The sequence below is a fragment of the Coturnix japonica genome, chromosome Z (assembly GCF_054131305.1).
Source record: "Coturnix japonica strain WE chromosome Z, WE-NBRP24, whole genome shotgun sequence".
Taxonomy (NCBI): Eukaryota; Metazoa; Chordata; class Aves; order Galliformes; family Phasianidae; genus Coturnix; species Coturnix japonica.
In genome coordinates, this window is record NC_140702.1 from 72,749,843 (window position 1) to 72,771,837 (window position 21,995).

The 21,995-nt window shown below is 48.2% G+C and overlaps 1 protein-coding gene across 1 annotated transcript in view; it reads left to right on the forward strand.

Annotated features, from left to right (window-relative positions):
• Window positions 1–2,123: 2,123 nt before the first annotated feature.
• Window positions 2,124–21,995, forward strand: part of ARK2C (arkadia (RNF111) C-terminal like ring finger ubiquitin ligase 2C) — a 34,787-nt gene continuing 14,915 nt past the window's right edge. Inside the window, exon 1 of the mRNA XM_015848228.3 lies at window positions 2,124–2,572. Coding sequence (XP_015703714.2) covers window positions 2,152–2,572 — 421 coding nt within the window. The 5' untranslated portion in view covers window positions 2,124–2,151. The remainder of the gene's footprint in view (window positions 2,573–21,995) is intronic.

The window sequence follows — 21,995 nt, forward strand, 5'->3', positions numbered from 1 at the left end:
AGACATGAAGACTGTACATTGAGTTGCAGCCCTACAGAGAAAACAATGGGAAGGTGAAGAGTGGGATTTTGAGACACAACAGAGCAGCTTACAAAACACAGTGAATCCTAATGAAAAGAGGGACGAATTCAGGAGGCAGCGTGTCTGGGACAAGACTCAGCAGGTGGAGGATAAGTTCCTCTTCCCCCACTGCAAACAAAGACTGATTCTTCCACACTCCTCAAGAACAACCGAGGGCCTTTCCCATGCCATGGAAGCACCCAGGAGATGTTGCAGTGGTATCAGGCTGCTAAAACCTCATCTTGTAGGACTACTGGCTTCCTTGTTCCATGCCTCTGTTGAGAGGAAGAATCAGGGTAATAATTTTTCCTGGACTTTGCACGTATGTTGTTAAAAGTGCTTCGCAGCCGTTTTTAATGCAGTCTGGCCACTGACGTTTTCGCTGGGGAAACCTGAGCGCTAGATGGCACCATAGGAAAGAGATGCGGATGCATCCCGGGCTGCAGCCTTCCCAGCAGAGGAAAAGCAAAGCAGTCCCAATATCCCCATCCCAAGTCTCTGCTGGGACACGCGGGCAGCTCCCATCTGGCCACCTTGGTGCAGATCTGCAAGGCAGCCCAGGTGGGGATGCTGGTGGTGCATCAGCTTTTTCAGTTGACAGATGGATCTCGCTCTGATATCCCAAAGGATTTCACCTTCGTTTTGCAGAGAAGGTGAAACAACTGCATGCAGTCCTCCCATGAAGGAAAACCAAAGCTGCAAACGGGTGATGCTGGGATCACCATGGACCTCAAAAGCTGCCTTGGGGGTGGCTGCGAGCTACTTTGAATGCCAAAAAGCAAGCAGAATCTGTGTGAGGTGGGGGATTGAATTGCTGAGGGGATGTGCATGGTGTTGAGGCACTGATAGCCCTGGCAGCTGCAGCTCAGCTGCTAACCCAAGCCATAGGAACCAGGGAGGCTGGGGGAGGCCCCGGTGGGAGTGAAAATTTAGCAAAAAAAGGAGTGTTTTTGCCTGCACATCACAGCACTCCCGGGTCACAATCACCCTTCCTGTTCTCCCAGCTGGTTCCAGCAGGGAAAGGGTTAAATAATGAGGGATGCCCGGTGGTGAAAACCCCACAAATGCACTAATCCAGACAGACAAATCCGCCGCACGCCTCCGCTGTGAGGCTGAAGCCCTCCAGATGCAACACACGGATAAACCTAAGCAGGGATTAGTGGAGTCCCTGGCGGCGTGGGGACAGCAGCCCCATGGGCGAGAAGCAGCACATGCTCCACTGTGACCCAGTGCTCTCATCAACAGCTGCAACCCCTATGGCCAACTGCACCTCGGAACAAACGCATCCATTGTCACCCTCTGGGGTCCCTGCTGTCCTGGGGGGAGAAAAACAACCAAACAGCAACGACAAAAAACCCCAAGCAAACTAAAACACAACAGGTTTTCACCTCGGTGACTGAACAAAACCTGGATTTGACAACAAAGCCAAATCTTTGCAATGATTTGGCTTTGATTGATGATTGCTGGGTGGTTGTTTTTTTCCTCCTGCACATGCCCATGTCTGTGCCCATCATCAAGGAGAGCTCTCCATTCGCCAGCAGTTTGCACCCCGTGCTTGGTTGGCTCTGCTTTAAGGCTGCAGATGCCAGAACTGGGGCGTGCACACAATGGGCCATTGTCCTTTTGTAGTGTGTGCTGATGTGCTGCCAGCACAGCCTGGGGGGTGTGTATGTGTACATGTGATTGTGTATATGGTGTGTATGTGGTGTGTATGTGTGCATGTGATTGTATACATGGTGTGTATGTGTGCATGTGATCATGTACATGGTGTGTATGTGATCGTGTACATGGTGTGTATGTGTGCATGTGATGGTGTACATGGTGTGTATGTGTGCATGTGATCATGTACATGCCGTGTATGTGTGCATGTGATGATGTACATGGTGTGTATGTGTGCATGTGATCATGTACACGCCATGTATGTGTACATGTGATCATGTACATGCCATGTATGTGTGCATGTGATCATGTACACGCCATGTATGTGTACATGTGATCATGTACATGCCATGTATGTGTGCATGTGATCATGTACACGCCATGTATGTGTACATGTGATCATGTACATGCCGTGTATGTGTGCATGTGATCATGTACATGACATGTATGTGTGCATGTGATCATGTACACGCCATGTATCTGTGCACGCAACCCCCCCCCGCGCCAACCGCGTTCCCGCGCGCGCGCTCCCCTCCCTCCCTCCCCCTCCCATTGGCTGCTCGCTCCGCCATGTGGGCGTTTCGCGGAATTGCGTCGTCCAATGAGAAGGGGGCGTGTCCCCGCGGGCGCGCGGGCGCGCTGCCATTGGCGCCGTTGTGCTTTGTGTGCGCGGAGCAGCCCGGGCCGCCGCTGGCGCCGCGTCGGACGGACCGGCGGGGAGCGAGGCGGGCCGGGCCGAGCCGAACCGGGCCGGGCCGGGCCGAGCCTCCATCGCCCCACGAAGGCCGCAGCATGGTCCTGGTGCACGTCGGATACCTGGTGCTGCCCGTCTTCGGCTCCGTGCGCAACAGAGGTACCGCGTCGTTGCGCCGCTGAGCGCGGGTTCGCGTTACCTTGGGCCGCCACCCGCTCGGTGTTTGTTGTTGTTGTTGTTGTTGGGGGTGGTGGTGGTGATATGGGGGGGGGTAGGGAGCCAGCACGGCCGAGCAGCTACAGGGAGATGTGTGTGTGTTCGTGTGGGGTTTATAGGCAGCCCACAGCGAGCCCCTGTCCCACAGCACATCCCGATATGGGGCATCCCACCCCACCCCCTTCCTTCATTTCCACCCGGGATACCCCGCTTGTATCGCTCCAGCTTGCGCTTCGGTAGTTCCATTCCCACCCCCCCCCAACCAACCAACCAACCAACCAACCAATCCCCCTTTTATTTTTATGTTTTTTGTTGGTTTTTTTTTGTTGTTTTTTCACCTCCCCTCCCCACCTCCTCCGCCCCCCACCCCTCCCCACCCCGCGTAGTGTAGCTGGTACCAGCCGTGTCTGTGCCATCCGTGTAGCTGAGGGCATCGCTCTGTAAATCCCTGCCGAGTGGGCGCCTTCTGCTGCAGCTGGGGATGGGGGGTGGGATAAGGTAGGGAGGGGGTAGGGGGGGAGAAAGACCTTAATGATATATTGGGGGAAAAAAAGAAAAAAATCATCAAAAAAAATATATACCCAAAAAAGAGTGGGGAGAGGGGATGCTAAGATTGATCGCAATTGACAAATTACCCCCCTCCCACCCCCAAAATTAAAGGGGAAATAAAAAGGAATCGATCAATGGGCCCCACGCCCCCCCACCCCACCCCGAGCGGCACAATGGCTTTCCATTAAACAGGGATAACATTATTTTCTGCTGTGCTGAATTTACTTCCTGTTCTTATTTTGTGGGTAATTTTTTCTTGTACCGAATATCCTTTGGTTGTGTATCTCCACCTTTTTTCTTGTACTAAAACTAAAGCATGGTCTGTATTTTTTTACATTACCTATAGTTTCTGATGTAAAATCTCTCTGTAGAGACATACCCTGCTGAAATGTAATGTGCTGTAGCCTATACATCTGCTCAGTGTACGCTGCTTTTGTTCTGTTGCCCTTCCATAGCATGGTGGGCCTTGCCTTTTTGTATTGTGTGCATGATGACATTGTTACACACGATTCCACTAATACTAATATACGATCTCTCAATAAAGAAACTAGTTTTCCTATATTAACCTAGTGTGCTTTTTCTATTGCTGTTTTCCCATTTATTGTCGTATCCTGCTGTTTAGATTTTTTCCTTGCTTTCCACCCCCCACCCCCACCCCCCCACCCCATTGTGAGGTTGGAGTGAGTGGATCTTCCCCTAGTGCAGATATGGGGGTTTTAACATAAATACAGCTATATATCCCCCCTCCTACCCCCATCCCATTGGCATCAGTCTGTCTGTACATGCTCCCACACCATGCACGGTCCATAGCTTGCCGATGCAGAATCCTCTTGTCAATCTAAATGACAAAAAAAAAAAAGAGTGCATAAATCCCAGCCCTCCCTTTCTTTAATCAGAGATATTTAATGAAGGGGGGATGGCTTGCTTATTTTTAGTCGCATTACACATTCCTCACCTGAGTGCTACCGAAAGGAGAGGGATGACTCTTGGGGTGGGAGGGGGGAGAGGGGGGGGAGAGTCATTTTTAACTCTGATTAACAAGAGGTAAAAAGGACCTGGAAGATAATTTAAGATACCCCATAACCTTCTCTTTTAGGAGCATGTGCATCGAGTGCCCTGCCCACCATCTGCTGCCAGGCAGGAGCTGCAGTGCTTGGTCCCAGTGACTGGCACCCTATAAATATCCCCCCAGTGATCACAGCCATAAACCCACCCCAGGTCCTCGTGCTGTGGCTGTGTTACCCTATGGGCAGCCCCTAGGTCTGTCATCTTTCCCCATAGTCAGAACATGGGCTTGGGGGGAAGTTGCTGGTAGCTTTAAGATACCAAAGCATAGAGATGCACCCACAGATAATTGTGGTTAGCAGGCAGTTAGTAGTGGTCACCCCACCAGACCATGTTCCCCAAGGCCCTATAAATAAACCCTTTTGGCTATAGGGTGGTGTGTGGATGCTATGGCACAGCTCCCGACTGCAGGAGAGGGGCTGGGGGTAGCATTCTGTTCCCAAGGGCAGCCACAGGGATGGCTATTATTTAAGGCAGATCTCAGCCTTTCCGAGCATCCCACTGCTGTAACAGCAAGGAAAACCCCTTTCCACCATCCCTAGAAAGCCATACAATAGTGTTCCCGTGCGCCCGCCCTGCTTCCCATAGCATCCCTCCAGGAGATGCATCATTTCACAAGGCCGTGCCTTTTCCACCTTCCCTCCTGGCTTTACCCTCAGTTCTCGTTTCGTTCCGTTGACAATTTCCTTCTCCATACTTTCTTTTTTATCCGTGTATCTCGATGCCTGTTTGGCCATCCTGTCCCCCCACCCCCCCCACCTTGTATGAGCAACAACGGGCTCCCCTGCTCCCCTGGATGTAGTGTATGCTGTGGCCCCTTTGTTCTCGCTCCATCTTCGCCCCAGGCCAACGCTGGGCTCCGTGTGTGACACATGTATCCCTTACACACCCTTAAGGAGGAGGGAGGCTGTGCTTCTCGCTTTGCATGAAGGGAGAAATGCATGCCTGTTGGGGCTGATCATTTTATGATGTGACTTTTTATTTATTATTGTTATTTTTAATTATAATTATTTTTCACTCGACCCCCTCCATCCCACATGAGATGAACCTTTTTTTTTTTTTTAACTTTTATTGTTTTGTGACAAAAAATGAACCCCCCCCCCCTTCCCCTGCCCATTCCACCCTTCTCCCCCCCAACCTCACCCTGAATCCCCAACACCACTCAACCCAGCTCCCCACACAACCCTATGGGAGCAGTGGGTTCACCCTGAGGTCCCCGTGCACTCTGAGGATACCTCGGTGATGTAAGAATACAGAAAGCTGCTGGGTTAATGGCAATTCATCCTGGGCAATTTATCATCCAACATCGTATTTTTGACCTGTCTTGTTAGAAACACATTGCTACGAGAGGAAACATCCCTCCAACCCCCCCCTCCTTCCCAACTCCACCTCCCAGCATTATTAGTCAGTAACCAGCGGGCTTTCATGGCTCATAATCCATCAAACGCATCCGCACGTTAATGGCTTAAATTCCTTTGACACTCACGAAGGCACCTGTACAAAGGAAACCATCCTCCTTCATTTTAGCATCCACGGGTGGAGAAAGCCTGGGAGAAACCCCATGCTGTTGGGCAGGGAGGCACAGGGGTCATTTCCAGCCCATGGTTGCTCCGAATGACCTCTTTCTCCCAACAGGAAGAAGGATAATCTCAAACATGGGCAGAACCGGCTCTGAAATGGGTTTATATAAAGGGTTATATAAAGGTCTTAAACACAGGAATTCCAGCGCTGTGTTGTCGAATGGGACCCAGCCCCATCTGTCTTCGTGCTGGGGTCTCACAGGGGGGGTTTGGGCTGTGGTCACCATTTCCATCATGGTTATGGAAGGGAGAAATGAATCACAGTGGTGTTCTGTTCTTCCTTACTCCTGTTGGTTGGGGGGAGCAAGCAGCAAAGCCTAACGAGTGTTGGACCAGACCATGAGTCCATCAGGACCCTATGGAGGTGTGTTATTAAAGAAGTGATGAGTTCGTGTCCCAAGTGCAAAAGAGGGCAGGGACAGTGGGATGGGGGGATTCACACAATCCCTCCTGGGGGCTGCTGGGGGAGGGCAATGAGGCTGAGGGGAGACCTGGTAGCCTACAGCCCCTCATGGCCCTATAGCCTCTCAGGACCCTACAGCCCCTCATGGCCCTATAGCCTCTCAGGACCCTACAGCCCCTCATGGCCCTATAGCCTCTCAGGACCCTACAGCCCCTCATGGCCCTACAGCCCCTCATGGCCCTACAGCTCCTCATGGCCCTACAGCCCCTTATGGCCCCACAGCCCCTCATGGCCCCACAGCTCATCATAACCCTGCAGCCCCACATACCCTTACAGCTCCCCATGGCTCTACAGCCCCCTGTAGCCCTTCAGCCCCTTGTGACCCTACAGCCACACCACTGCAGCAGAGGGGGGAGCAGCCTCTCTTCTAGGACCCACCTTCATCTGGAGAACAGCTCTTTAAAGGAGGGAATGGGTCTTTTAGGGGTGCAGTACTGGGAGTGGAGATAAGAAGATACTGGAAATAAAAGGGTGTGGGGAACTTCAGAAGATCTCGCACTGTATCTTGTTAATCTTCAGTATCTGTTATCTCTCATGGCAGAGTTGGCTTTGTAGCTGGGGAAATCGTGGTTATTACTAAACATTGTCACTCTGGGTAACATCCTGTTTTGGGTACGTTTACAAAACTCGCAGCTCACAAATTCAACACATAAAGCATCACTTTCCCTCCCATTAAACAGTGGTCTCTAAAAAAGCTTCAGAACATCACTTTTGGGCTTAACGTCCCTGCAACAACGAGGAGTTTAAGGCAACGGAGTGATTTAGGAAGGAGCAGTGCTTTGAAGTTGCTTTGAAGCACAGCAGATGCATGGGGCTGGTGGAAGGGACCTGCCAGTGCCAGCTCTGGGCAGTGAGAGCTGCACTTACACCCACTGAAGAAAGCTTTTTCTCCTTTTCTGGGTTCAGTTTGGGTTGGTGTGCAGTGTGGCTGGGCAGGGGGTGACAGTTCCCCTTGCTGTCCACACAGGACCCAATGGGAGACCCCAGTTTATCTGTTGGTTGGTCTTATCTTGCCCCAGAGCAGCCAAGATTCAGTGAAATCAGACTCATTTCTGCCCTGAACCCCCTTTGCTTAACCCTTTCTGCTCCTCCTCCTCCTTAGTTTTGCAGTCTCCAGGACCTTTTGTCACCCATTTTCCTGCCTGCTGGTCCTTTGCATTTCACATCTTCAGCAGTAGCTGGGTTGCACTGCTGGGCTATACATACAATGCAACCCTCTTGGTAAGTGTCCTTAATCACAATTGTTTTCTTTCCTTTCCTTTAAACATTCCTGCAGGGAAGCTTCATGCTCACGGCTCGTAGCTCCTGAATGAAGGTTATTGCTTTGGTTCAGGTGAATAAGCTAAGCAGGGTTAGGAGCAAAGATGGAAGCAGTGAAGACACAGTTATGGGGAGAGGCACCGAGGGGCACGTTGGGGCTTTGGGCTCCGTCCTTTCAAAGTGATTACATGCCAGCAGGGAGGTTCATATGAGGTTTCTGAATCTCTGAGAAGGACCTAGCTGCCTCCACGAACAACTGAAGAGATACAACTTCTCATGCCCTGTCATGATGGCCCCCAAAATGAGGGACACCACGGTGGGTTGGGGCCGCGGGATGCACAAAATGCTGATGCCTGCAGGAAGAAATCTCCCCTCTGAAAGAAAAGCAGGAGATGATGAGGTTGACCACCTCCTTCCTGGAAGTGGCTCTTTGAGGCGTGGGTGTGTGGGGAGGTCTGGGTACCCCTGAACAGAAATATAACACCCCAAAAGAAAAGGTAAAATCTATCATTTCCATGTGATGAGAGCATCTTCCCTGACAAGGAGCATCTGCCCCGTGATGACTGCATCACCAGTAGACCTCTATCTGGAAGGGGCTGCTGACGTTTTCACGCAGATGCACCATTGATTTGATGAGCTTGGCCATCTGTTTTGATTTTCAGATGTTTTGGGGGTTTTTGTTTTTCTTTTTTGACAAACATCTCTCTTTCTTTCACCTATCTGAAGCCAGGGATTTTCTTCTCTGCTTTGAAGAAACTGATTTGAAGAGTCCAGGAAGCCCACTGAGCAGGAGCCCTGCAGCCTAGCCAAAGCCTCCTTTGAATCTGATTGCTCCTGGGAATGCCTCAGGGTGGTATTTTTGGAGACTATCAGCTTTGATGGTGCTTTTAGCCAGTGCTGTTTTTTCTCAGAGGGCTCAGGTGATGCTCTGTAGCCATTATTGTTGATCTCTTCCACCTTCATAAATGAGTTTCTATAGGGCATCCAAAAACACAGTGCCCTGGGCACCCACTGTGTGTTGGGATTCTCAAAGGGAAGGTGCCATTGGGAAACTGCCTTCCCAACCAATGTGCCCTCCTTATTTGTGTCTCTGGGCTTCCTTATCTGCCTTCTGGTCTAAAGTTACTTAGTTATTGTATGGGTTTAATGATCCTTATCAGCATGTTTTCAATCTAGAGTGACATTTTGTTGTCCAATTGGAGGAAAGGAGCCCAGACTTTATAAACCTCAGGCAGTGTCTGAAGGTTCTGGGATGCCAATGATCCAGGAGAGGTGTCCATCAAGTCTGGTACTTTCTACATTCTCCAGGCAGCAAATAGCACATCTCTAAAGTGCCTGGCAGGAAGAGAGCTGTAAATCCCGTGCAGATTACCACATTTCTTGTTGTTGTTGCTAAATCCACACTTCTCTTTCTTCTTGCGTGGCCTTTAATATTAATATCTTAATTTCATTTATAAATTCAGTTATCAGCTTTCATTAGTCATCCCATTAATGATCCCCGGCAAGAAATTTGTCATTTGACGTCAAAAGACAGATTAAAGGACTTCTGGAGCCTTGGGAAATGGCTTCATTCTGCACCAGAATTATAGCGGTTGGCATATGAGGCTAATACTATGTATAATTTGCATCCGATGCTCAAGGGATGAGTGATTATTTTATATATTTAGCAGAAAACAAGAGCCATTTCTTAGTCGTGAATGGCTCTACATTTCCCTCAAACTATGTGGTATTATGAATCATTGGTCTATAAGCATCATGTTGCCAATGAACCTGGTTCCACGTTACCACAATGGTAAGCCCCAGAGCTTCAGATTTACTGCTGGAATGGCTAATTGAAATTAAGCTCCCTCAATACTTGACATGATCTCCCATCATATTCTCACCAAATTGGAAAAATATTAATTTGATGGGTGGACTGTTTGATGGACAAGTCTTTTGCATGCAATTCTATGAGAACAATCCTAGGTGGAAGAAGTGCTGAGTTTGCAGTGACCCACAGCTCATCACCCCATTTCAAGGCTTACAGACTGTTCCTCTCAGCCCTCGCTGACCTAAAAATGAAACATCTGCATTAACAGGAGATAATGGTATATTGTGTGCCAAGCTCAGGGAAGAGCCTGGAGGTCGTAATGAACCCGTTTTGGGGGTGCAGACTGGCATTCACCATTTGGCATTTTGGTTACAGGCACGTAGATCTGGCTTGGGTGGGAAAAGACAGCATGGGTCAGACTGGGTGGACAGGAGGTGGCTGAAGGTTGGGGGATGTGGGTTGAGAGCTCCTCAGCATCCCATCTGCAAGGGATGAAGGGTGACCCGACAGCCCAGGGCACGCGTCTCTTTTCTGCGTTGCTTGGAGCCAGGGCTATTTGAAAACAGATATATCTGGTTTTGATTATGATGATTGTTTTCTGGTCCACTGGCTGAAAACTTATTTTCCTGACTTCATATTGTTTTTGAGTTTTTCAGCAAAATGAGGGGAAAAAAAAGGCTTTTAAATGGTTCATTTGAACTGAGATGAAATAGGCCACAGCCCCAGAAGTGAATGCTATCTTACAGCAAGGAATAAAACAGCACCAACTGGAAGCAGAGAATAAAATCATTGCATCACAATCTTTCAGTCGTTCTTTTTCACACAGAACCATTTCATCTCGCTGCAATTTTCCTCATGTCAGAGAAATGGGTTCAGTATTCGTTACTCACTTGGAAAGCATGAAATGATCTGGGATGGACTGCCCCAGTCCCCTGTGCCCCCATACTGTGAAATCCTGTCGTTACGTTGGCTTTTGCAGGAATCATACGTATTTAATCATCAGAAAGAGCTTTAAAATCCTCTGGTGCCATCCAGGTTCTTCTTTTGTAGGGTGCAGAAGTGTGCTGGGTCTGGGGAGGATAATATTGCCAGGAGGCTGTTATGACCTTAGAAAAATGGGACGTGGACCATGGGAAGGAGGCAAAGTGAATCATGCTGGGAGACACAGACTTAAACCCATCTGCAGACACAGCTGCTGCTCTTTTGCAAATGCTGTTAACGAGGTTGGTCCCAGAGACTTAGAGCCAGTGGTGGTCACTGCCATTGATTAGTGCAGGGAGCTGGATGAGGTAGGCTGGAAGACAAATCAGCATCATCAAAGCTCACATCTTCTCACATTCAAGCTCTCATACGACAGACAAGTCCTCCTAGCCTGCGCTGCTGTTGGTATTTCTCTCTCTTGACTGCTTCACCCCCACTTCTCCCCTCTCTCACTGTGTTATTTAAAAACATGTGCTACACTTTTCCCCGTGGATGCAGTGGGTTTTTCCAAACTGCTCCTTCCTCACACTCATTCTCTGCCTCAGAGACCAAAGTCTTGCCCAGGGCTGGTGCTGTCTCTGGATCTCAGACATCTGAGATGCTTGAGCACTCAGATCCAATACGTGTATTGGTGGAGGGGAGGGTAAGGCACTGCTGTCAGTGGGATTTTGTGTCCAGAAGATGGGAGCTGAAGGGATGAAGAGGTTGTGCCTTTAGAGGCTGAAGAATGAGCCTCCATCCTGTGCCCTGGGGGTAGCTGTTATTGGTGCTGCAATAACTGATGCTGGGAATGCAATTATGGGACTGTTCACGTAACTGGGTGTACCACCCAGCTTTAAAGCATGGGCATGTTGGTCGTTTAGCTCCTGGAAAATACCGCTTTTAGGAGAGAGGAGTTGGCAAATGCTTTCTTATAAAACACCTGTGAATAAGTGTTTCTAGTGGCTCTTCTCTCCCCCACCTCCTGGTTTTGGTGCACTGGCATAGCCAGTCACAGCTTTCTGGTCACGATGGGAACAGGGATGTAATGAGGGCTATTAAACAAGAAAAGTAGGGAAGGAAATGCTTTACAGAAACCCATCAGCAATATTCCTTGGTTAGGAAGTGACATTCCTAGGTGGGGGAAGTAACATCCAGGCTATTGTGAGAGCCAAGGGGTCTCAAATTGGAGTTGGGTCCCTCTTGCTAGCAAGGGCTGGGCAGGGGGGGGGATGGTATTGTGGAGGAGGGATGTACCAGGGCACCCAGCAACTAACCCCACTTGGAGCAGACGCCACTGAGGAGGACTCTGGGGAGTCCTCTTTGAATACAGCCTGTTGAAGGTAAGTTCAATAGAGCAGAGTCAGCCAAAAGGCTCCTCTCCAGCCAGTGGATAGATCCAGCTTCAGGTTGATTTCTTTTCTCTTTTTTTTTTTTCCCCTTCTTTCCTTTTCCAATGCAAAGAACAAGTCTGTTTCTAGTGCTGCCACACGAAGCATGCATTTTCACATCACACCAGGGAGCTGGAGTTTCGAGAAAGCCACCAAATATAATGAGATTTGTGGTTTATAAAGCTGGGAGGGGGGGGGATAAAAGCCTAGAACACAACAGTAACATAAAAGTGCAAATTGTTTGCCAAGGTCCAGACATTAGAAAGCTAAAGAAAAGGTGCTTTGTTCTTTGTAGAATCATAGAATGCCTTAACTTGGAAGGGGCTTTAAAGTCCATCCAGTTCCAGCCCCTGCTGTGGGCTGGTTGCTACCTACCAGCTCAGGCTGCCCAGGGCCCCATCCATGGCCTTGGGCATCTCTGGGGATGGGGCATCCACAGGTCTCTGGCAACCAGTGCCAGGAACCCACCACCCTCATAGTAAAGAATTTCTTTCTAGTATCTAACCTAAATCTCCCCTCTTTTTCCTTAAAACAATTCCCCTTTGTCCTACACTATCAAGCAGTGTAAAACATTACTCTCCTCCCTGTTTATTTGTTCCCTTCATGTACTGGAAGGTCAATGAGGTCTCCCCAGAGCCTTCTCCAAGCTGAAAAAGCCCAGATCCCTCAAGCCTGTCTTCAAAAGAGAGGTGCTCCAGACCTTTGAGCATCTTCATGGCCTCCCCTGGGCCAGCTCCAGCAGCTCCAGATCCTCCTTGTACAGGGATACAGTGCTCTAGATGGGGCCTGACGAGGGCAGAGCAAATGGGGCACTCAAAAGCATCTCTGCCCAAGCTGCATTCATAACACAAGGGCATCTGTGGTTCTAAAACCATTTGTGGGTTAATGCTGGTGGGGGGTTACCCCACTGTTCTGCTATCCAAATCACAGCGAGCAGGAATCCGTACACTCCATTAAGGCAGAGCAATAAATGGCCTGAACTAAGGGGCCTTGGGAGGAGGTTTTCCACCCATGCAGCTTGTGTTGTTACACTAAAAAAGAATAACTCTCCCACTGCAGAACGTCAAAAGTCAAGCTTTGTGTGTGAGGGTACTCAAGGCTAGGGAACATCCTGCAGGCTCATCTCCGAGTAGATGCTTGTGAATCTGCCAGATCCTGGGTGACTTCTGAACCAGCTGATGGCTTCTAATGGGGCTCTGTTTGATTTGCTTGGTCAAAGCACTTCTTCTAAACGGAGGAACTGGATCGTGTGCTTTGTAGTCTATCTTTCTTAAAAAAAAAAAACCACACCAAAACAACTCAAGGGAGATTTTAGAAAGGCAGTGTGCAGCTCAGCTGGTGTCCTAGAGACGCCAGGCTTTAATTAACATAAACTTAAAAGTTCACATCCCAACTTTAATTCCTTTTTGTTTGTTACTGGAAGCTCTGTGGTGTCAACAGGGTTTGTGTCTCGAACAGATGGTATTTTTCCCCAGACATGGGTTGAATCTTTATAATTGCTGCTTTTCTTTCTTCTACTTGATTTCTACCAGTACCGCTAACCAGTGTGCATTACATGGGTTAGCATTACTTCAGCTCAGTCAGGAGGCTCTTAGATTCAGCAGTGAGCACTGTGAAAAAAAAAACCACAACAGCTTATAATCTATTTCTGCCTTCTATGAAGGTTCAGGTATGCTCTGAACTGGTGGCATAAATGAAAACAGCGCGCCCACTTCTATGCACCCACTACTATTTTTAATCCATTATGCGAGTAAAATCTGCACTCTTTGTGATGCTGAAGTGCTTTGCCCTGTACTCTGTGCATTCACAACACACCCACTGCAGCTGTGCAAGAGGAGATTCTTGTTGGTGCTTACAGAGCTGTAATGCAGAGGCACATATCCGGCTGCCCCGTTTTACTGCTGTGAGTGCTTTCTGCATTTTCTAGAGCATCTTTCACTGGCTAATAGAATTGCAGAGTGATTTGGATAGGAAGGGATGTCTGGAGGTCTCCAGCCAAGCCTCATGATAAGAGCAGGGTGGCTCAGGATCTTACCTAACCAATACTGGGATATATCCAAGGATGGAGATGACAGCACCATGGTGATATCTGCTCAGGTCAGCAGTCCAGAGGGCATATGGCTCCTAGAGATAGCTGGACAGGGTGTAGGTGGAGAGCTCTCTCAAAGCACAACAATTAAGAATACAATAGAAAAACAATAGTCTCCCCCCCAGCCCATCTCCCATAGGCTAAACCCGAAATCTTTCTTCTCCCAGTCATAAAACTTAGCTTTGGACACTTTGCTTCTAATTTGCACAAGTTTCCCTCTCATACCAGGGGCATTGCATGGGGAGGAAGATCCACTTCCATGGCCACAACGGTCAGATGCCTTTTTCTTCAGAATGTAATTGTTACTAGAAACAAAAAAGCTGAGATTTTGAATGAAAAACAAGAACGCCGGTTCTTTTTTAGTGATGTAGACTTCTCTCTAACACATGGTCTTAACATTATTTTGTTTTAACCCAAGGTCACCCCCCTTGCCACCCACTGCAAGAGTGGGAAGGGTGACTCAGTCCGCATCTTTTACATGATATCTGCTTAAAGATAATGAGCTGGGGAAAACCCGACTGCCATCAGTAACAACATGACATCCTGATCTAGCTGCTCTGATCAATAGGTTTGCTTTCCTCCCATAGCTGATAGATGTTGAATTTTTGAGTCCGATGCCTACATTCTGCAGTGCCAGCTGATGCAGAGCCATGGAGCCTTGTGGCCACGTCTCAATAGCAGGAGATTTGTCGAAGTAAATCAGATCTGGGGGCCACTGAGAGGGAATTAATGTGAAATGCCTTAATGTTAGTTTAACAGTCACTTTAATAGGCATAACTACACTATTAAGCTGATTTCCCTACATTTAACTCGTATTTGTACTCAAGTGGAATAAATGTTTTGCTTTAGGAAGAATGAATTTTACAGAGTAAGAGAGCTATTGTAAACATCCCAAATGCTTTGGCAATGACAGCATGACAGCTTAAATCCTGCAACCCAGACTTTCTATGCTGTTGTGCCACAGTCCCTGTTCCCTTCCCCAGCACCTCTCCTTCCTCACCCTGGCCAAAATGTCTCTGAAATGCTGGGCATTAAACAGGCACGAGGTATCACAAGTGGCTAGAATTTTCACCTTGCTTCAATGGAGCAAGTCCTAACTTCAGCCCAGAGTAAGTCAGCTTCTCCTCCAAGCTGTTTTTGCATTATGTGTTGAAGAACATCCTTACCTCGAGTCCCGGCTGGGGCTTTGATTAATTAAGGTTGTACAAGAAGGTGCCACTTGAACTGGCCCTGGCTGCACCCTCAGGTTTGGATTAATTGTGCTAAAGAGTAGGAAAAGGGTTTTCTGACTTTTTTCTTTTTAATAGCAGACCCTCCTTTGCCCATGGGTGACAGTAGTTACACCACTCTGTAATAGAAGCAGGGAGAGAATCTGCTGGTTGGAGCCATGCTGTGAAGGGATGAGGAGGTGACATCTCCTTGCCATGCATCCTCTGGCTCCCATGAGCTGCATCCCAGCTGTGTGCAGAGCCCAGTGTGGTCCCTGTGTCGATAGCCAGATGGAGAATGGCACCTGATGGGACTGACTGGGGTGGAGTTATCCAGTCCCAAAATATATGAGCCTAGCAACAGCGGGGATCTCGAAACATCCTCAAATCCTCTGTGCCCTCTTTGTGGCAAGCAGGAATATAGAAGCAGGCTAGAAATCCTTGATCTTTGCTCACAAGATGAATGACAGAGATCGAGACAGAACAACGTTGCTGAAATCTGTTTCTTGCTTTTTCTTTTTGTGTGCGTGTGTCTTGTGTTTTCCTTTACTTTTCCTCTCTTGGCTCTTTCTTTCAGTTGAGGCTCATGCTGATTTGTCACAGGTCAGGAAAAGCGAAACCTCGATTTGTAGAAGATGAATGGACTTTTAAAATCAATGGTGTGGTCCAGGTGTCAGCGGGGTGCCAATCGCTGCTTGCTGGTGCTGCCCAGTTCCTGGGCTGGTGTCATTAAGAGACATGGGCAGCATTCATTACACAGAGGCTGAATCTTGCCACTCGTTAATGGAACCGAGCTGCCTGACCTTAATGTGTGACTGATATTTAATTTGAAGCTTCTGTGAATGCCAGCAAGCTGTAATGGAAACAAAACTGACCCAGCAATGCAAAGCCTTTGCCCTGAGAAGACAGCAAAATATATTAAATCTAGCAATTAGTACAGATACTCAGGGCTTAGAGGTCACATGTGGGGCTAGAAAAGTCTGTCTTTTCCACTTCTTGTTAGGCTTCTGTGCGCTGCAGGAAGGAGAGTGGCGTGGTCTGATAGCACTGAACTGGTGGGGTATTTTGTGATGTCTCAGTCCCATAGCCATCGCCATCACTCTCCTGGTCTCCTTTTCTTCTCAAAGATGCACAGGCTCTGTGTCCTGAAATCCCTGCCCAGTGCACCCATTGCTCCATTGGGCTCCTCCTTGCTTGACTCAGCACTGTGTTATCTGCAGCAACTGTGCTCCTATGGTTCCTATCTGGCCTTGGGGACAGTCACACGCTAAAATCCAGCTGGGTGCTCAGTGTAAATGTTGTCTTCCATCATCCCTGGTGCTCTGTTATTGTGTGTGCCCCATTGGAAAGTACAGGCTGATTTTGGGAGCTTGTACTGATTTGAGATGCTCCTGATTGCAAGGATGTCATGCAAAAGGAGCTCCCAAGACTGGGCTGCTGAAGGAGAAAGCACAGCTGGAGAATATGTTCAGCATCCCAGCTAATTGGCAGGAAAAGTGCAGACAAAGATGTCTCTCTGGAGCAAGGAGGAAGTTCTGGGCAGGCACAGTGCTACCTAAAGGGAGCTACAACTTCCCAAATGCTTTTTGAACATCCAGGGTTGACGGTGCTCTAATGAAGTTTGGCTGCTACTAATAGGAAATCACCCCTGCTGTTCTTCTTTGGCAGGCATGGTAACACATCAGTCAGGTTGGAATACCCATAAAGCAAACATGGGTGATGTAGAACACCTTGACCAAAGGGATAAAGTGGTTTTGGACTCCAGTGAATCACCAATAGGCAGAGAGGAAGGGATCTGTATACAAGTGACCTGTGACTTTACAAGCAATTTTTTGTGCTGTCTACTACTAAGCACATGAAGCTGAGAGGTCATGGTAATATCAAGCAGGAGATGGTGTGCTGCACTGCAAGTCCATGGGTTAGTCCATCCTCTCTGAAAGGCCAAGAGTTGTAAAGGCTCTGAGCTCTTCTTGTCGTGTGCTCAAACTCATGGTGTTTAAAAATGGCACAAACCCCTTTTGTCAGAAAGAGAGACAGCTTCAGAAACAGCAAATTCAAGGGTGAAGGATGTGAAAATGAATCAGAGAGATTCTAGAATCTGGAAGCCAAAGGGGATCTCTAGATCTTGTGGCCAGGAGTAATTAATTTGGTATTTTGCCGAGCATCGTCATCCCAGTTTAATCAGCAGCTGCAAAGCAGAGTGTTGTCCATCTGCCAGCTGATGGATGGACTGCCATTATCAAAGATGAATTTCTGGGGGTGGAGGAAAGATTGAGCCAGTCCAATATTGTATTAACTGCTTGTCTAGATCTGCAGTGAGGTGACAGCAGTCAGTCCTGTTGGGATCTGCAATATGGTTGGATCTTCGTGGCCATTTTGGGATATCCACCATGTACAGAAGCAGATCCAGTGGTGGTTTGAAAACCTGCTCTCTGAAAGGCTTCATCTTGCCTAAATGTTGCCAGTGCAGGAACTGTATTGATTCTCAGCTGGGAAAATCAGAGTGAAAGCATCAGTTGAATGGAGGTGTAGAATCGTGTGGAAGGAGTTCATCAGGGCTTCAAGTGTCTCACTGAGGTCACCAACATTCTCCAATAGCACAGTGCTAATCAATCACACAAGTTCCATAGCTCTTGTGCTGGCACGGATGGCTGTTCTAATTGGGCTCAGCAATTCTCTTCCAGTCTAATTTCTGGTGTCCAGCAATGGGATCTTCTACCACCTCTGGAGGTCCAACGCTGGGATTTTAGAGAGCTGCTGAACGTCACACCAATTAAAACCATGAGAAGTCTGTATGATACCTTACAAACATGAAAATAGTCATCTGAGTGGGAAAAATAACACCTCGTATGTGGTGGGTAATGACTGGTCCCAAAAATACGTGAGTGGATACTCTGGATTAAGTTAAAAATTGTCCTTCCTGCTGACAGGAGCTCAGCAGTGATGCAGAAAGCCCAGGGAATATTCTGACACTGCAGCATCCTTCCTTCCTCCCTGCTGACAGCTCACCCACTCCACTCATCGCCTCTATCAGTATTTATGGGACACTTAACCCTCCCTATAAAACACAATTTACGGGTGAGTCTATAACCTGAGCAAGCTGCTCAGATGCAATGAGACCAAACAACTCTGCCTTTTATTACTTCGTCGCTGTAAGAGCAGCACCTGTGGCCCCCGGAGCTGAATTCACTCTCAATCCCTGTTTTGTTTTTCAAAAGCTTTGGAAAACAAGATAACAGTGTCTACTTGGTGCTGCTAACAGGCTTCTCCAAGGGAGTGAGCTGTGTGCCCCCATCCCTGCTGTGCCTGCTGTTGCTCTGAATGGCAGCACGTACGTCTCTGAGGTGGATGTAATAAAACAACATCCACGTGACAGAGGAAGAATGTTTCTGTCTGAGCAGGCTTAGCAAAACCACTGTCAGGAATGGTTAAAATCATAACGAGAGGTCAGCTGGGGTGCCAGGCAGGCAGTGTGTTCCTATGCCATGCAATAGGAGGAGGCAGTTCTTTAAAATAAAGTGGTACAGGGAGTTGAACTACCTGCCATGACCTTGGAAACCTGCCCTTATAGGGGATGTGAGGTCACTCAGTTTTCCTTGCTGCCTTCTGGGAAGCTCCTTTTTCTCTCTTGGGCATTCTCCACCTCACAAAGAGCCCACTGCACGCCATAAAGACTGGGGCAGGCAGGAATTCTGAAACCAGTATCCTATGCAATGGTGCCCATTTTAGCTCTCTCTGACCTCTTGAGGTGGCAAAGCTCTTTTACCATCCTTGGGTTATGCTCGGTTTATTCTTGTGTCTTGTACGAGCAAGGGAAGACTCTGTTATGGCCATAGGTACCTCCAAGACGTTCCTGTCCCTCCTGGGGACTGCATGTAGGCAGTGGGACCTTCTGGGGTAAGGATGAGCCACCAGCCTTGCCCCCAGATAGAAAAATCCTGGTGCCTCTTACATTAAGTCTGCTGGGATGTAGGGGTGGTCACAGCATGGGAAGTCTCCAGGCACAGTATTGGGTCAAAAGCTCAGATCTGAGGTGGTGGAACGCTATTGTGTGGGAAATTTCCAACCATGAAAGGTTACTTTCAGTCCTTCCTCCTGTTGAAAATAATATGGCTCTGAGGAGTCAGTAGGTAGATCCTTACCCCAGGGAGGGGTCAGAACCTGCAGAAGCAGCATTGCTAGTTGAACATCTGCACAACCTTCCTCAGGCCATGCTGCAGGATCCTGACCCAGCACTTTCTTCCCCCACCAGCACAGCTTTCCCATATACCCAGAAAAAAACACCCCAACCCTACAGAGAAGGAAGTTTTCAGATAATAATATCCCACTGGGGACCTTCTGACATCTGCAGCTGACCTACTGTGAAAATCCAGCTGAGACGGATGTTTGAAGCCTGCTCAGAGCCTTGGGGTGAAGGCTTGGACCATCCCTGGCTTTTTGGCCACCAGAAAGTAGCTGGCTGTGGTAGAGAATGCAGCAGATGCGTGATGGAAACCCCAGCCAGGGTTGGTGAGAACATGCAGGGCTTCAGTAACTGGAAAAGTGAGATGTCACAGGGATGCAATTAAAACAGCAATCCTTCCTCAAAATGTTACCAACATCGATTAAAGGGCCTGGGGAGTTTTGTGTTTTGGCTCTTTCTGAGCATCAGGCTTGATGTGTCAGAGATCGAAACATCCTGTGCTGTAATCACCCCTGGAAATCTCAGCTGGGTGAAGAGCACAGCGCCATGCAAAGGGCATCGATCCTGTTACAGAGGTGGTATTAAAAAGGAGAGGGCTATGAGAAGTGGCACTGCAGGTTGTGCACATCTGACATAAAAACAACCCACCCTTCTTCAGCATACACTGCTCTTCCAAAATTACCTGAAGATAGGGGAAAAAAAAGGAAGAATCTCCAAACATTTTTCTTTTCCCATTTTACATTCTTAAGCTGTGGGGAAAAAAACACCATCCCTTGTCACCCCTCTCTTCTTGGTACTCCTCCACCCATTTCTGGCACCAACAGAAGGGGCTAGCTGCTCCCAGCATGCTTTTTCCTGGATGGATAACTCTACATCTACCCTCATAAAACAGGTATTTCTTGCTGTCTGGGTAGAATTTTCCATTCTGTCTTATTACAGCAGGGCTTAGCAGCACTAACTCATGCCAGGACTGCATGCGGAAATGTAAAGCAAGAGCTATTTCTGCCTTGAGAAACTGATGTTTTACTTGTTCTTTAAACACAGTTCCATTTCCTGGAGTGAGACATACCTCTGAAGTTCAGGATGTTAGGTTTAAAAGGCAGCGGGCTGCCAGGATCTCAGATTTTAGCTCTTAGGCACGGAGATATAAAAAGGGGAATTGCCAGTACATGGCAGGGCAGGGACTCAGGTTTCCCCGGCCCTGAGTTCAGGTCAGCTCAGTATCTCTTGTCTTTATCAGGATGGGACCACAGCTCTGACTGCTGCAGTGGTTCAAATTGGAATGGGCATAATCCCTCCAACCCACACGTTATGATGCTCTGACTTGCAAAGACCTCTAGGTTAATGGGGGGTGGGATGCTGTAGGATCAGAACATGAGCTCATGAGATCTCTCAGTGGGTTCTGTTTCTGGGGCTGATTTGCTGGAGAAGCCATCAAAGAAAAATAGGCTGGATAAGAAAATGTTCCCATCCATCCTGATGTTTGGGTTCCAGAGCGAAATGTTCCCCACATCACTGCTGTTTGCTGTGGGGCCATGCGGGATGGGATCAGCCACCTCCGGGCAGCAAAATCATTTCAATTACCCAGCTGGTAATTGAAGCCCCATTTGAAACACAGAAGAGAAGAAAACAAACAAAAAGAAAACAATAATGCATGCATGCAAAATGTGGACAGACAGCATCGGCAGCACCAAAATGGGCTGGTCCCACACTGAGGTGCTGCTAAATGAAATCCAGCAGCTCAGAGCATTGGCTCTTCCCATTAACACCGTCTCCAGAGGAAGGTGAAGGTTGCATTTGGCTTTCAAACCAACCAGATAACCAAAATAAAACAGAGACGTTACAGCCCCCTACCCTTAGCTCACCTTCTCCCCTTCTTTCATTGCACCCAAGTGCAGTGATGAAGTGAAACCAGGATCTTAGGAGAAAGAAATCTCTTCCAGCACGTTTTGACTCTTTTTTTTTTTCTGGGGGGGGTTGATGATCTGTAAAGCATTCATACACCCTCAAATGCCAAGCATTAGAATAAAGCTATAATTAAAACCTAGTGTGAAGTACAAAAGCAAAAGGATGACTTAAAGTGTAGCAACACTGCCAAAGTGTTTTTCCTTTCTCCTCCGAAAACATCGCTGAATTCAACACGTTCCTGTGAAACAGCATCTTCCCTAAAACCCTTTTTCACCCCCCCCCAACCACCAAAGACTGTGGAAAAGGAAATAATGGAAAGTGTGTCCTGTGAAGGACCCAGGCTGTATCTCATCACCCATCTCACTGTGTCTCACTGCTCAGCATCATTTCACTGCTTCTTTTTGTCCTTGGTGGAAATGTGCTAAGAAATGCTGGCTGTCAGCAGTTTTCTGAATGCTGAGCCTGGTCTCTGGAAGGAGACTTTTTTGGGTACCCCAGGTCTGCAGGTGGTGTATGTAGGGCAGGAGGTGATCCATGGGGCACTGGTCATCTTGGAAGCTCAGGAGAGCAATGATGGGAGCTGTGGGTGCATGCAGGAGTGTCTGTCAATGACAAGAGCTGTGCTTTGCTATGCCAGCACATTGGTCCAGAGAGGTGGGATGCAATAAGGGTTGTTGCATGGCAGTTATCATCAACCCATTAAAACAGCAGTGAGGAGCATCTCCTCTCAGCCCCTTTCCCTTTTATCCATTGCAGCCCTTTTCAACTAAAAAGATGGAGGAAAGCAACACAGGAATCCCCAAATCCTAGTGTTCCCACACAGAATCCAACCATACTCCACCAACCACATGGACCATCCTTTTGCCTACAGCAGTGGCTGAAGCCTGACTCGGTCCCTGG